Source organism: Mycetomoellerius zeteki, unplaced genomic scaffold, assembly GCF_001594055.1.
Source record: "Mycetomoellerius zeteki isolate Tzet28-1 unplaced genomic scaffold, Tzet1.0 scaffold80, whole genome shotgun sequence".
Lineage (NCBI taxonomy): Eukaryota > Metazoa > Arthropoda > Insecta > Hymenoptera > Formicidae > Mycetomoellerius > Mycetomoellerius zeteki.
The window spans coordinates 76,975-94,335 of NW_017257831.1; the positions used below are offsets into that span (position 1 = coordinate 76,975).

Consider the following 17,361-nt stretch of genomic DNA (forward strand, 5'->3'; position numbering starts at 1 on the left):
AGCAGCCTTGCTTGCTCGCCTTCGACGAGCGGACATCTGCATAAATTTGACTTGCTAAGGCCGAAAACTCGACCATCGCTGGACTACGAGGCTGATCGTTCGAGAGTGGCACGGTAAGGTACCTGTCGTTAATACCGGAAGCGATGTACGTAACCTATGACCAGACGTTACTTCTACCGGGTCATGCCAGGATCGTGCGGCGAAAATGTACGAGGTAATCAAAGTCCTATTTCCCTCCTCCTTCGTCCCTCTATTGGTCATCTTGCATGCTTACTAACCCGATACCTGTGCTACACCCGTATGACTCTGGATGGAGAACCTGCTCCTTCGCCCTGCTTTGTCCATAATCAGATAAAGACTTTCTCGCCGTCGATGTTTTTTAATCCGTTTGCAATCTTCTAATCCGTTACACGACTCTCTTGAGTATTTTCTGAACTGCTGTTTGTTTACACAGCTCTTTAACTGAGTATATATGACGTATTTTGTACGCGGAAATATATACAGACGAATATTTATATCTTTCATTTTCAAACGTAAACATTTCGGTTCGAAAATATCTTCAAGATAAATTTTGCAATAATAAAGAAATGATGCAAAGAATAAAATAATTCATAGTTGCAGTTTGATGGATACCGTTGCAGAAATTGTAAATTTTCACAAATAAAATGAAGAAAAAAAGGTGGCTTCTTTTTACATTAATCAAACATGCGGCGCGATTATAACTTCAAGAAATTTGTTACGTTATTTATACAGTCTCTTCCTTTGGATCTTCATCACGGTTGAATTTTCAATGAGTTATAAAATCATGTGGAAATGCTTCTTTCCAATTCTGTTCGCGGAACCTTGTATGAATTTTTCATGCGCGATTTAATCGTCGATTCGTCGATCTGCCTTTGCTAGTGCTATGTTTGTACGTTACCGCGAAAAGCATCGTATCCTCCGGCGTCGTCGTCGTCGTCGTCGTCGTCGTCGTCGTTGACCCAGAATGTCAATTACTCCTTTACATCTTCAGGAAGAGCTTTTTCCGACCCCTAACCAACAACCGTTCCACCAAGGCCAAGCTCGTTAAATCACGTTCATGTTGCGCGTGCAGTAACCATAATTTTCGTTCTCTTGCAACGTCAATGAGCCCCTCGAGCCTTAAAAATCTTCATCTTGTCTTCTACGTCGTTTGCGATCGTATAAGCGCAAAATATTTCTCGCATAAAAAACATGGATAACATATAACATAATTCACAAGAATATTGTAATTGTAATTCTCTGCATTGAAAAAATTTTATATGTAAAATTACAACAATCATAGTACATAATTTGGGACCTACTATTAAAAGTGTATATTTACACATATTTAAAGTAAAATCAAAACTTACAAATAAAATTATTCTTCTCATAAGTACACTTAAACAATTTTCAAAAACAAATTTACAATTAAGATTAAGTTTACAGAAATATTTAAGTATTATTTCGTCAATGGATTACGTTAAATTTTGTAATGCGCTATTGAGATATACGAACATAAAAATGCAAATATATATGATAATATATTACCGTTATATTAAATATGTTATTGTAATTTTTTGTTTAATATAAAGATATATTCACACAATTAAAAGTATATATTAATTTTTGTGAAAATGCACAATTTTTTGTATATTTTCACTATGGATTTTTACACATAATATTTATGTAACTTTACATATTTTTTTCCAGTGTGTATAGGAAGTGAACTGTGGTCTATTTATTTTCCCTGGTTATGTAAATTGTAGCGCATACGTAATGTGCACATTAAAGCATTATATTCGATGACTATATCAGAGTAATATTCCTTCTTCATTTCACTATTTATATATTCAAATTTATTTCACTTCTTTAGATACGCGCGGAAAACGTTCTAAAATTTCTCGCTTATACATCACGAAGCTCGTGGTATGTTTGTTTATTCGTCCTCTGCTCGCAGTACCTCTTTTTATACATCTCCTCCTGTCTATTTTAGATCGTCTTACGGTATTAGCATCGTCATTATCCCCTACGCGGCTTCGACACGAAATGCCAGCTTCGTGCGCTAAAAGCTGCAGGAGAGCTGCTTTTCTTTCGGTGATACTGCTTGTCGTTTTCGTCGTTTTCTCTCTTAGCAGTTCTTGCTCGTTAATCTGTATTCTTCGCTTGCCTAGTGGATCGACATAATTTCAGGCTTCCGCAGCCTCTGTGTCATTTGTCATGACGCGCAATGAATCGCGTTGGATTATGCATTCGAGGCTGTTCCTTAGCTGAACTGCCATAAGCACTTATCACCCACTCGATCGACTCAAATGTTCTGTGTGGATTTTCCGCTACACGCGACGCTTTTTGCCCTATCGATGAATCTACTCCAGTTTTTATTACAAACAAATGTTCGGGTAATATCTTGACAGACAGGAATGTCAGAGACAAGAAGGATCATCTTTATAATCTCAACTCGCTATCCATTAATGTAATATATGCAAAAGATTGAAGATAAATGAATACTATATACTTATCAACTGTGATAAAATAAAAAATTTATGGCAGCATACATAGGAAGAACGAAAATTTCATCGCGTTTAATCAAAGAATATCCTGCCTACGTGCTCGGTTTTCCAAAACACTTCAATTCCGACACGATTATGAAAGAAAAGTTATTGTAAGATACTTCGAATTTAACTCAATCTTGTGAAAAATCGCAACTCACTCGTGAAGGAGCTTCTATCCGGAAATTGAAAGAAGAACAAGAAGAAAGTAGAAGAAAATCAGCGCAAGAACGAAGGCAGTCAAGCCTTCAAAGACGTAACGAGTCGACGCGCGGAACAATACGGAGCGACGATTACAAAGGGCGTTCATTAAGATAATGAGCCATTGAATGTGATATCTGCTCGTTGCTGTGAACATCTTGTCTCTTGTTAGAAAAGCGTTACGAAACGTACTTTATACTGATCTTCAAATAGCGTCGATTTCTGCGAGTATCTTCTTGTTTAATATTCTTCGATTATCAAAAATATGCCTTTTGTTGCGCAAGAGGCAAGAAACGGAGATAACGAACGAGGGAAGTGAAAAAAGGCCGCGGAATGAATATGGAGATGAACACGATGTGATGCAAAACTCGTGTCCAACGACAAGAGGTTTCGTCGCGAGTTAGAAATTAATAACGAGCAAAAATCCGCTTCGCTCGGAAAACAATATTCTCTCTTTATTCTGTAATCTGTAATACCCGTCGACTGCAGCAAGCCGCGCGTACTTCCGCGTATCTTCCCATATGAATTATGCTTCCGGCGAATTTGTGCTTCAGAGCTGTGGAGCCCGGGGAGTTTATAGACGCGAAGCAACATTAGCATTTGCGTTAATATTTATTATCATTATCGTAGACGCTTGGCAGACGTGTATGTACCAATAACAATGTTCCAATAAACTTCTTCCGTGTCAAAAACTTCTGTATTCACATAAATCTCTTCCCAACGATTTAACTCTCCTTATATTTCTTCATCTTAATTTTTCCATTTCTTCGATTTTCTTGATTCCGGATGCATCATTGATGAATAAATACATCTCGATCAACGACGCTAAATTTTACGAACGAGTTAATCTCCTGTCCGCTGAAGGGTGCGGACCATGCGTTAAATTGCGTGTGAAACGTGAATATGCGAAGCGCAGCCGCTTGCTGATCCATGAAAAAGCAATCTTCGCCGAATCATGCTGTCGTTATCTCGAAGAAAGAAATAACGAAATCGCATATCTAATTAATATGATCAACGGTCGATTTTGGAATTCCCGTCTTATTCGAGAATCTAATTTTCAAAGTCACCGAACCGGCTTAGTGTCTGAAATTATTTAAAGCTTGAAGGAGATCCGGACATTAAAAAGTTGTGCTGGCAAAGTCTCTCAGGGGAGATTAACTAATAAAGTGTTTTTCTCCCTCAGGGAATATCGCGAGAGATTTACGAAAGGCTAATTGTGTGTCCCTTAACTCTTCCCCTTGTCCCTCTTATAATTGCTTCAATAAATACATTGGTTCTCGTTTCGGGAGATTTCAGCTAGACGTCGCGAATTTTTATTCCATGTCTCTCTGGAATTCTGTTGGCGGAAAATTTACGCGGAAAACTTGAAAAAAAGGCGCGGTCTCTAATTTAAGATCGCTCCCTAATCTCTTCCGCAATTAAAGTGCTACGCCACGTTCGTGAGAAAATTACGCGTAAAAGAATTCTCGTTAGAGCTCGTTCTTTTTGCTATACTCTGCCATCTCGTTATTCTCGACCGGCGTTTCAGCGTCCACGCCTCTTTTTTAACCTCTTGCTCTACGACGGCTCTTAGAAAATTCAACAAAGAGCCTGGGTGCTTAGCACTCGAGTGAAACGGGTCAAACGTCGCCATACAAGAGTGATGACGTACGAGATATAATCGTTTTAAAACCACTCGCGCGTTTTAATTGGCAGCGGTGCAAAGATCTTTCATACCCGCATACGTGGTTGTCTTCTGTTGCAAAAAAAAAAACTCGATCGCAAGGTACAAATAAAATGCAAATTGCTCGTGGAAGAAATATCATTATTACGCCATTATCACATCTAATTAACGCGATGTTTTTTCGATTGTCTCGATTGCCACTTGCGAAAGTACTTGAGCCTTTTTTGTAAGTTTTATCTCCTTACACATCTACACAGTTTACCCTAGTATTATAAATTATAAAAGAGTGTTATATACTTTATTAGTTATATCATAAGTATCGCAAGTAGGATTTCATTTTAGGAGAAAGTAAGCGCTACGCGTGTGCCAGTCGAAAAAAAGAACACCGAGTAAATGACTAAAAAAATTAACAATTAAAAGTAAAATAAAAAAATAAATTTGGATGACGAAGTATTCAAAGCAATTTTGTCCTACTTCGTCCGCAAACTGTCAAGTATTTCTTTGTGTGCTGCCAAATACAATTTTCTATAAAATTTATATAACTCTTATTAAAACGATTTCTCTGTTTTCTTTTTTGATTACTTCGTCACCCGAAGTGTAGGAGTACATCTCGATGAAGATAGTTTGATAAAAAAGCTATTAAAAATTTCATTCGCTTATGCTAAAAATGCGAAACGAGTGTGGAAAAGTAATCGAGAAAGGGAGAAATAAGAATGTAATCTATCAGTGAAAATCGACCATGGCACGGTTCTTGTGTATCGCGTGAGAGAGCGGGCAGTGCGAGTTGTATTTTTCATTATATACACATATGAGTCCGGTCTTTGCTTTGCCGGTAAACGATTCCCGCTGCGGTGGTTTCCTTACCTTTTCGGACACTTCGCGAGGTCCTTTTTCAGTGGCCTCCTCAGTGTCCCACGATCAGCATTTGCCCGTTAATCTTTCTCGCTCTTTCTCCCGACTGATGGATCGATCTTATCGAATCGACCATCTGTTCTCTCTTTCTTTTTCTCTCTCTCTCTCTCTCTCTCTCTTTCGCTCGCTCTCTCAGATTTTTCAATCGACTATTCAGTACGAGTCTTTCGCTCGCTCTCTTTTCTACCTTTTTACCCGCTCTTTCTTTCGCGCAGAAGCTCTCTATGGAATAACAGGAGATCTGCGTGAGACACAATCGTATTTTGCAATTGTCTTTCTTTTGTTCTGCTTTTGTGCTTTTGGTTACTTTCTTTTTCATGGTAACCGAACCCAACACAACGGCCGGATCGTCCAATCAGCGGATTTTCCAGCTCCTTTGTATGCGGTTCGTTTACTCGTCGTTCGACGACTATCGCGTTGCTTCGAGCGCGTCCACCCCTTCAACTTCGCTCACTTTGCATTCGGGATGCCACCAACGTGGATCTTCCCTTTTCTTGTTTACAAGACTGATCTTAAGGATGACAGTACTAACAACAGCGCGGATTTGTAGCAAGCACTTAAAATACGACAGCTCGACATGACAGTTTTGAATCCGCGTTGGCAAGCAACCCTGATGCGTCTCTCTTTTTATTCGCTTTGAATATTACGAAGATCCTCGAGGCGAAAAAATCGACAACAATTTTGTCATCCAGTTTCCGAAATTCATGACAAGTTAGATTTAAAGATTTGAGAAAAGAGTCTTGGAATTGCGAAATTCCTGCTTGAAAATTTACGTAATTTTACGAAACCATCGCGAATAGAATTCCATTGGTGCAGTAAATCGACGAGTCGCAAAAAAAGGTCAGGCTTTCAAGCTTTAATTGAGCCATTAAAGTCGCAATAAGAAGGCCTGCTTGATCAAACGGACGCTATTATCGAACCGGAAAAAAATCCGAAGGAGTAATCACTGGCCGTGATTCAAGAATATAATCCTATTACGTCCGAAAAGCAATATAACGACGACAGACGAAGATGTGCTATCTTCTCGGAAACGATTACTTTTGCGTCGTCCTTTTGACAGTAGTCTTAAACGTAAAAAAAATCGCAAACGAAGTCTTCCCGTCAGCTGTATCAAGTTTTATAGAATGAATTATCGATGTAAGTGGAGTAAATACAGACTTTCGTAGAAAAGATTTTCTCGATTTAACTTCGTTCTCGATTTTCATCATAAGATTTTCTCCATTCGCGTACATTGGCGTAACACTAAACGATATATTGCAAAGACGCGGTTATCAGCTAAATGAAGCTAAAGCGATGGTTTACGCGACGAGATTGACGCAGCCCGACAAGCTGCTGCAGTGCCGCCATGTGAGAAGATAATTAATCGAGTTGTTCAATTAGGCTGTTGTTGTTTGATATCAGCATCGACGCAGCAGATGCTGCGATCGTCGCGTGGTTGGCCGGGAGCTACAAAAATTGTACGCGGTAATCAAAGCCGAGGGCTGGCTGTATTATAAATGAAAATGTCTGAAGATTTCTAGTGAGAGCGAAATTATTTCGCTGCATCTATAGCTAAGCATCTATACGGCCACTTTTAATTGTTAACTACGTATATTATTATTAGAGTTTATAATTCTGCACGACGTGCCTATATAAAAAAACCGAAATGAAAGAAACAAATGAATGCAATCATCAATTCGAATTAAGCTCGAATTAATTGCTTAACCGATTTAAATTTACAAAATTATTTATCAATTTATGAAATTGTTTATATTATTACGATATACTTCTACTTATATGATAAAATTTAAAGTACCATTTTGACAAAATACGTTGTCACATTTTACCGCCTCGTTTATCTTCGATCGATCCGACAGAGCTTATCAAATCAACTACTGTATATGATAATTGACATAAATGAACGATAAAGCAAAGGTAATTTCTGAGCTCGAGACGTACTGATGGAAGGTGCAGTTACGATTCCTCGTATGAGCGAATGCACTGAATAAATTAAGACCATTTCGCGAAAGAGAAAAGAAAAAGACGAATACATATACATATAATAGCAAAATCCGTCTCGCGAACGGATCGTCGCGTATTGATCGCGACGAGGACTTTCTCCCGCGTACAGATTTTCACCAGCGAAGTGACCGGCCAATCGGGAACGAGAATTTGTGGATCACTCGAGGCCCTCGAGCAGAGATCAAGTCTCGCCAATCAGCAGCTCGCGCGCCACTCGGTGCAATCCACGAGTGGCCATCAGTCAGATTGATCCAGGCCACGAGAGAAATCTCTTTCTCTCAAGTCCCTGCGACCCGAGATCGTCCCCCTCTCGTTCTCCTTCCTCTCTCCTATCTCTCTATCTCTATCCGATTTCGAGCCCGTGAAATTAACTCGCGTTCCGTTAATTATATTGCGATTTAAGTATTTCTAGCTTTCTTTCTTTCTTTCTTTCTTTTTTTTTTTTTTTTACCAAAGACTCTAAGGAATCGCGACGTAGACTGTCGATAGCTCGAATCGTAGCCGTTTGAAAACGGTCGCTTCTACGATGGCGTCGTCAGCCTGACATCTCGTGCCTTTGATCGCATAGCGATTTATTCTAGTCTCTTAAATTAATGATCTTTGCATCGCGGATATCCATCTGACTTCAACATTAATGCTATTATGTATCAAAATGTAAATAACATTCGCAATAAATAGAGATTTTTTTTATCGAGCTTAACAATAAAACTTCATTTATTGTTAAATTATTTTACGACCATTTAATTCATCCGGGAAATTGATAACCTCAGTGGACATTCGGGACTCAAAGTACCGGACTTAAAAGTATCAGGCGACCACTGTTACTCGACAAAATTTGAAAACGTACACTTAAACAGACAGATTTATGAAGTCGTCATATAATCAAATGAATCGAGTTCTAGATCGTGGTCGCCGTTTCACATCGAGAGTGCGCGCATTCCGCAGAGGAATGCACCCACTCCACTTTCCTGGAAAAAAAGCAAAAGATTACATCTATTCGCAATGGAGATTAATAGCGATGTATATATATATGTATATATATATATATAAGTATAAGAAAGTTCATGCACACCTCAATCTTTCTGCCCTCAACCACGGTGCCGTGTAGCCTCTCACGTGCCCGGTCCGCGTCAGCACTATTTGCGAATGTTACAAAACCGAATCCCTGCATGCAAGGACAGACAAAACAACATGCATTAAACTCAACTTACAGACTGCCAGCGCTCCGCAAAAAGCCGACTGGCTGGGCCGACATTTCGTTTCCGCGCGCGCGTGCACATGTAACACGCACGCGCGTATATGTATATATTTCATTTACGTACATATAATATATGTACACACTAGCGAGGTAAGTGGTGGAGATGGAGGGCGAGGAGGGATGTACATATATGGAGGATACTCCGAAAAGGATCGTCGGGGCGCAACGAGGGTGACTGATAAAAAAAAGCAACCCCCGTCTCGCGCTACGACGATTTCATTTCGTTTAATGCGGTAAAGAGCGCGCGCGTTTCCGTCGCGATTTTTAATTATATTTTTACTACAGTATGACAAAAAAATCGAGAATTTTTTGAAGTGTAAAAAATGTTAAGATTTATTTATGTCAAAAGACAAATATATAGCTTCGTCGCGTTTATCTGCGAATTACGTGCGAGATACACTTTTCGACCATTTAGTTTCTTTTCCCGATCTTTAAACGGATTTTCGAACAGAGTCAATAGAGGATCGATTCGTCCCATTCTCATCGAAGATTGGACGGAAGACGCAGAAAGCTCGATTCTTCCGTTTCGCCGCGGGCAACACCGGCCAGCTCCTTTGTGCTACTCTCTTTCTCTTTGAACCCTTCCATCACCCTCAGCCCTGCCAGCGTTTCCTTCTCCGAGCCGGCCCTATTTATTTCTTTGACGCACAATAGCCGTCTCCCTCTCTGGAGCGTTATGTGTCGCGCGAGACACGGCTAATTAATTCCCGAGGCTCCCTCGAGACGCGACGAAGCGACAGAAGCTTCCGTGGATATCTCGTTTTTTGTTATTTCCCGTCAATCTCGCGCTTCTCTTATTCCACCGCTATTGCAAAAACTAAAAGGAATAGCTATCTATCCATTTATTCGTATCCTGTCTTCCGCGCTTTATTATTTCAGAGTTTCAGGACAAAACTTTAAGAATTCGCGCGCTTAATGTCCAGAAACAAAACCAGAGTTGTTTAATAAAACCGGATAAAAATCACAACGATTTTAGACAATTAATCAGTGATTATTAAAAAGTCAAGTGTCACAGAAATATTTCAAATGTTAAAGTTTAATCCTACAATGGCATACATGGCTGTCTGGATCTTGCCATATTAAAATTATAATACGTGTACAGAGAAAAATGAATTAATAAATTAATAAAATTAATAAATTAAATTAACCTAATTGGCAATAAAATTAATATCTTTATCTTCACAAAAATGAAAAGATTACAACTGACGGCGAGATATGGATTCTTACTTTTTTGGGCCGAGGGCTTGAAAGGATTGAGAATCGCTTTTAAAATATCGAAGGATTTTCACGGGGACATTCACATAAATTCCTCGTTTCACTTCAAGGGATGGGGGGCACTGTTTCGAAATGTCGACGACCAGGGGGGTCTGCGAGCGCCTCATACTGCTTACGGAGACGCACCAAACAACGTGCAACAAATAAGTAAATATAAAAATCATGGTAAGAAATCATGATCATGGTCACATTAATCATCTCATTATCATATCATATCATATCATATCGTATCATATCATATCACGGTCATCGTCATATCATTAAAGATTCTTGCTTGTATCGAGAGGTGCGTGTACGAGAAAAAATAAACAAAAAAATAAAAAAAATTTGACTAAAGGGGTTACAGTTAGTCAGTTGTGAGGGTAAACGTGAAGGACAGGAAGGGCGTAGAACGTGTCATATGTATGTGTGTCACTGTCCACGCATGTGTGAATTTTCTGTCAACGCTGAGGAATAACGGGAAATTGAGCATGAGGCGTAAAAAGATTAGAATCGTGATCGTTGTTGAGAAGGGGTGAACCCCTTTGTCATTCTTTTTTTTAGATTCGAAATATACGCTGCTGTAATATATCACGCAGCGTATACACTCTAAATTTCTTGGAATGAAATCTCACTCTAAGTGAAAATATTTCACTTCTTAAAAATTGTCACTCTTTTTCAAGAAGTGAAATATCTTTTCATTCTTTTTCTAGAAAAAATGGCTGTATTTTCATTCTCTTGGAGTGAGAGTTCATTCCAAGAAATTTAGAGCGTTGAATGGAAGAACTTGGTAGAGAAAGATCGATATACATGGCACGCTCCCACGCATCACGACGGTTATCTCATGTCGCGGAGAACGCGAGTTCCGCACGAAGGAAGAGCACGATCGATTGCGCTGCCACGAGGGTGTCCGCTTGCTTCGAGCACAGTCAAGTTTTCCCCCTAGCCACCGTAGATATTGCCCCATGATAACCCGCTGTCGACTCAGTTGAACATTATCATGGCGTAAGTTCTCTCTCCCCTTCGCATTCATGAAGTCACCGGAATAATACCGAAGACGCGAGTACACGTCGACCATTATCATCGCTGTGACCTCGTTATTAATACTTTTGCAAAAAAAACTTAAAGGTTGCTGTAGTTACGTGAAAAACCGAATAAAATGAAATACTAAACGAATCGAATTTTATCAAGAAGCTGATAATATCAATTGAGCATAGGTATATTTAAAAAATGTAGCGAGGTATACAATCGTTAAAAATAAATAAATAATTCTAGTAACACACGCATGTGAAAACATATAAATAATGACTTTCCAGCTTTTTAGAAACCCGAATGCGTATAAATACGTGAGCAATCATGATAGTGTCGAAGAAAAACGATCGTGATTGATTGCGCTGTCATGATACGTCAATTTTTAACAGCGTTTCTCCGGATAACGTCACATCGATCTTATATCTTATATCATTCCCATTAAATATAACTCCACGAAATCTGTGCTTTTGTGAATGGAGATAAACCGAGGTTTAATTTCCCCTACAATAGATGGAAATAGTTATGTAAATCTCACAAAGAACATCATTATTAAGTCAAAAATTCGCGTGAATTCTGCGATATTTTACTGCATAGTTCCGCCTGATGCGGCACTGAAATCGGAGATGCTTTTATCGTTAAAAGGATTAGGTAATTGAAGTTTGGGCGGGAGAAAGCTAACAGCGGCTTCTTCGTCAGGGTGAAAAAGAACGGCAAGATAATCGAGTTCGTCGCTCCGCGTCATACGTTTCACTCTCCTCGGATCACGGAGTTGTTGCCGAGAGTGGTTACGAGCTGCGGCTGTTACCGCGAAAAATCGCATTAAAGCCAAATCAAATACGGCCTCGGGTAGAGCGAAAACGGTGAAGCGCGAAGTTTTCTAATCAGTGGTGAAGGATACAGTTCGCTCCTCGAAATACCGCGGAAAATGCGATTTATGGGTCGGACGTGGCAAAACTGAAGTGAGCGCGCACGAAGGTCGGACCCGCGATATTTCAAAGTCATCGGTTTAATCCGGCGTCTCTGTCCTTAATAATATCCGCGCCACCGAACACCTTGCAATATCTCCCTGTCTTCATAATCGATATTTGCCACTTATCGAATAATGGACACAGAATAGGAAAGTAAAGAAACAATAAAGATAATTTTTTATGTAAGTTACATAATGAATACACTCTTCAATAGTTTCGAGTATCTGGATCAATAAATGCGAGTATTCAACAATTTAATTCGTTTATAACAATTATCACAAAAGCGTATTAGATTACAGTTGGAGTCTCGTTAGACTAACGCAGTAGGATATATAACAATTGTATGTCAATTATCGTCCGACGAAAAGGACCACCGACTCAAAGAGTTAACTAAATCCAAACAGACAAGATATACACGAGGGATTCCTTTGTAACCGGAAATGGATGTCGCAGGACAACGGACTGGCGCGAATAATTAATGATATGACTGAACCCTTTGCATAGGTAGCGCGGGAAGTTGATACAAGCCTAGGTCTTTTCAACGAAGATCACTTAACTTAAAGTGTACCTGATGGCTACCCGTAATTACGGCATAAACCAACATTTTTGTTCAGAATTATTAAGCATCTGCAGAAAAAAATAAAAATAGAAAATACGTTACATTCTTCGTCCGTTGTACCGCAGAATAGGTGTATTATTGTATTTTAGTTTTGTGGAAATCCTATGTATGTGAAATCAGATGTTCATAGAAACAGCAATAATAATAAGGTAAGTACATTTTAATGATGTGAACGATTATACAAGCATCTCACAGAGCTCTTTCTTAGTGAGCTGTTTTCCTCTAAAATTAATAAACGAATAAATGAATAAGAAGTAGCTCTGGCAACATCTTGTATAATCTATTAGACTTTAAAATTTTAAAAGGTCAAAAATAGTATCTCGATGTGCTTAAAATTCGTATTCTCCTATCTCTATCTATCTTTTCTGTCACGTACATAATTAAAAATGCCTGGCATTCTGCAAAATACTTTTCTCTCTCAAGTATTCATTTATAAAATGTTTATAAACCGTTTTAGTAATGTTGTAATAAACGATATTCAATTCGCAACTTGTGTCACTGTTTCTCATAACGCTGTTTTCATATCGCGATGACTCGAATGAGATAACAATTCGCTTGGGAAATTACTATAATGTCAATGATCGTGCCGCGCCAGACGTGTCGATATTTTTAGGATTCGCAAGCAAAGATACGGCTGCACGAATCGCAACAAAATTTGTTTGCATATTCAATGCATACGTAACGACTTTTTCATCGCACAGTTATGAATTGATTTCGAACCGTTAACAGTTTAGGAGAGCGCGTTGCTACCGAATTTGATTTTCCGTTTTGACAGAAAATTGTGGTGCGAAGAAAATGTAACATTTAAATCATTGAGTCCCATTGCGAATATAATAATAATATCGCGGTATAATATTAAATTGTAATATTCATTCGTGAAAATGTATCAAAATCCATAATCCAAAAATTTCGCAAGCATTATGCGAGGATAAGTCTTGTTCAGTATTAAAATTTTAATAATTTTTTTAGTGAGTCTGAATGCAAATACGATTTTAATTTAAACTAGGAAAAGTATAATAAATGTTCAATTAAAATCTCATTCACATCAATGTCATAATGTATCGAAAATTCATTATCGGAAAATTGAAATTTCTATGCGAATTAGGTATTTTCTTTATAAAATTTTATTTTTGAAAAGAGAGATTTTGAACTCAGTTTTTAATTTTACGAAAAACTCTATTGCACTCGTATAAAAATAACATCGATATAGATAAATTCCCCGTACATTTCATAATTTATAAACATGACTCTTGCTTTGATTATATAATTAATGCAAATTATTCTGAATTGCACCGTAACAGAACACAAAATAAAAACTTATTTTCACGATCGGTGATATTTTGCGCGAAACAGCCAACGTAAAACGGCGTGTCATAGAACGTAACTTTTCGTATTCGTTTGCAATTCGGAATCGGAAAAGATAGTGCATGCGAGCGTATCGTGCCGAGGATCTCTCATCGAAGCTTTTTTTTCACGATAATTTTCACGAGCATCGCGAGTTAAAACCAGCGGTGGGCCGCTCGTATTTCCTATGTATTTCAAGCTCCGCGGTGTTCTCGTGACGAGGAGATCGCGATGCCAAGCGAAAACTTCCTTAGAGTCTTATCGGGCTACGGAAAATTGTAGCTGGCGTGCACGCCGCGGATACTCGAGAATAAGCATCAGGCAATTAATCCACCAAGAATTCTACCGGGATCTCTTTAAGTGGGCGATACAAAACGTATACGTTCTACTTCCGCTGACGTAACGCGCGCGTTTCGTGAACACTACAAGAAATTGCTTTCTCTACGATACGAGTATTAATGTACTTAACGTTGAAATCTTCGACGATTTTAATATATATATTATAGCATGCGCACTTAAGATTTCATCCAACGCGACAAGAAGGTATAATTATGATATAATTATGACGGCGTCATAATTATAAGTTCTAGCATCAGTTCTCTTAATTCTCTACCCTTGTTACGATGAGAAATAATTTATCAAATAAAGTGACAAGCACCGTGTAAAGTGCGTATAACGAATATTGTAATAATTAACATAGTCAAGGTTGTGAATCGAAATTATAACAAATAAAACAAAAAATAAAAACTATTCGAGTTTAGAGAATTGAGTCGAATAATGTGTCCTCTCCAAGAAATTAATTTTCAAGTCGAAATATCGTTCGTTGTTGCCGAATTCGTAACTATACGTAATTTAAATTTCGTTTCAATGTCGCTACTCTCACGAGTAGCTCGAGGCAAAATCGTTCGTTCCAGGGTGGTCTGTTTAGCGAAGCTGTACGTTTGCTATTAATCAGGGCTTTCTTTCAAGAAAGCCATGACTACACGGCTGTTTAGAGCTGACAACTAACCGCGTACACTCGCGACCGCGGAAACGACTGATACGCCCAGCTATAATTATTATGCTTCGCAGATTGTCATCTTACACGCCACGTTGCGGTGTGCAATTCAAAATATTGCAGCCGCAAACTCTGCGGTGAACTTTTATCTCGCGACTCGCGACTTAATTTCAGGACCTGTCGTTGTTCCTTGTCCGCTTCAAAAAATGTAGAATATAAATATGAATCCCGCACGACGAAGATAAAAGGCAGAAATACAGAGAACATCATGAAATCTAATTAGTTACATTTCGTCATTAAATTTCCGTTCATCTGTCATTTGTTGTGTCTATACGTCATGTCTTTGATGTAATTTGCAACTTACAATTAATCAAATAAATCAATGATCCATGAAAATTATTATGCATTCAGCCATCAAACACGCGATATAAATGGACATTCACTGTCTTGAAAACAGGAAGCGATATATTAATTAAGCGCAGAGAAAATGCTCGTTAATCAGCCAATAACAATGAAGTTTCCCCATTCGGTACAACAAAATATGTTGCAGTTGTATAATACGACAAGGACAACAACGCGAGACAAAAGGTACAACACGGTCGATTGATCACGCGAGCGTCACGCCGCGCCGTTGAAACCAGGTGCAGGACGAGCACCGAAATTCCGTACTTGCGACGGAACGTACTTGCGGAAAGCAATTGCGGACGCGATGTCAAAAGACACATTCAGTCTTTGCGGTCACGCGTGTTTAACGACTTGTGTCGTGCTCGAGAATATGCAACGCGTTGCAATGCGCTTAATGGCGTCGATGCACTCAGCATCCCACCTCCATAATTCGCGGTCGTCGGCCGTCGTATTCAGTCTATTCTTGGCTTGCTATACCTCTTCATGTAGGATAAGGTGGTATAATTTCGAACATGGTACAAATTCTGAATGAAATAAAATTTGAATCCTATTTTCGAAGTTTAAATTTAATTTTTCTTATTTGGTATACGAAGAAAAATGTAAATTAATATGCATTAGGATTCTAGTAAATTTTATAAACCGGCAGATCCATAGGGACAGGCGTCTACTTATGTAAACATTTACTTTATTTTTCTAATAAATGAACGATCGTCGTATAGCCAAGTTGCAAGGTATTTTTTACGTTCCGTGAAGTAAATCTATAAATTACCATACTTCTCAATAGAATTAGTTTATCAATGAGTATTTCTTGCCTTAGCGCTGACAAAATGTACTTTACTGCGTGGTAAAAAAAAAATACATAGTTTTGAGAGTTGTTTGTGTTTACAGTCTTAAGAATAGTAAGATTTACTTTATTGTAAAGTAATAATCAGTCGAATAAATTTACTATCATTGTAATGTACTTTTTACCTTGTACCTCCGGTATTTTTACTTACAGTAGGTAAGTAAAGTTTATCAAAAGTTCGGCAAAAATAGCCGAAATATCTTTACTAGTCTCGAAAAATTATTCATTCATTTTTCTCCTTCAATACCCTCCACACAATAAGATCAAGGATATCAAAGTTGAAACTCGAATTTGGATTCAAATTTTATTTCGTTCAGAAGTGTACCCTCTTATCCTGTGTTTGCATAGCGGTAGAAGAATTTAAAAATCGAAAAAATTTTTATCAATTATTTTACTTTCTTAATCCATGTGATCTATACAACGACATTTTAATGCCCAACGTAAACGTGTAAAAATACATTTCGAAAATTCATAAAGTCTACCTTTAATGGAATTAACTTTCCATTGAAAACGTTTTATACAATAAAATAAAACAGGCATAGTTTGATTTTACATCAAACATGAAACGTTACGTTCACGATGTATAAAACAATATCGTTGCAATATTTTATCTATTCTTTCAACGTCAAAAAAGCTGAGAATAAAAGAAGAGAAATTGTAAAATAATAAAAATTGTAAAATTCTACTAAAAACAAAACATGCTGCTAAACAAAACAAGTGGGATAGATACGAGGATAGATACGATTTAAAAACGATATAAAATAATTTAGGGCATAATTCATTTTCGAGAATGAGAGGACTGGCTTCTTAACCACATGATAACTGTACGCGTGTTTACGATGATTTAGGAGTTACACGACAAAAAGAACACGACGATCGAACAGACAGGCAATATGGATAGGATCCTGCGAATCCGTAAGCAAGAAATATTACGATCCCATAATGGCCGATGCCATTAACTTTAAATACATAATAATATTCTAATTTTTTTATTACACACGATGAATCGTTTGTGTGCTGAATTAATTTTCATTATTTTTACAATTATATAATTATCAAGTGATTCTGATGTACTAATATACTTTAACATCTTTAAAAGTACAGAAAAAGTATAGAAAGAACGATTTTGTTGAAGTATCTAAAAATTTAGGTAGATACAGATCTGAAAATAATTTTGTATTTGATCATCAAAATAATTATAGACGTTCAAATTAATTGCTAGTTGCACGTTAAAACTTTTTGTAGCAGTGCTCGTCATGCTTGAAATTCCTATGTAATTATTTTGATGATGCAATAAAATTATTTTCAGATTTGTAT

The 17,361-nt window shown here is 37.9% G+C and overlaps 1 protein-coding gene across 3 annotated transcripts in view; it reads right to left on the minus strand.

The window, feature by feature from the left end:
- Positions 1-17,361, minus strand: part of LOC108729863 (RNA-binding Fox protein 1) — a 161,552-nt gene that overhangs the window by 63,181 nt on the left and 81,010 nt on the right. For all 3 annotated transcript variants that reach the window (XM_018459202.1, XM_018459204.1, XM_018459205.1), the window contains exon 5: positions 8,396-8,488. In XM_018459202.1, the coding sequence (XP_018314704.1) occupies positions 8,396-8,488 (93 nt within the window). The remainder of the gene's footprint in view (positions 1-8,395; positions 8,489-17,361) is intronic.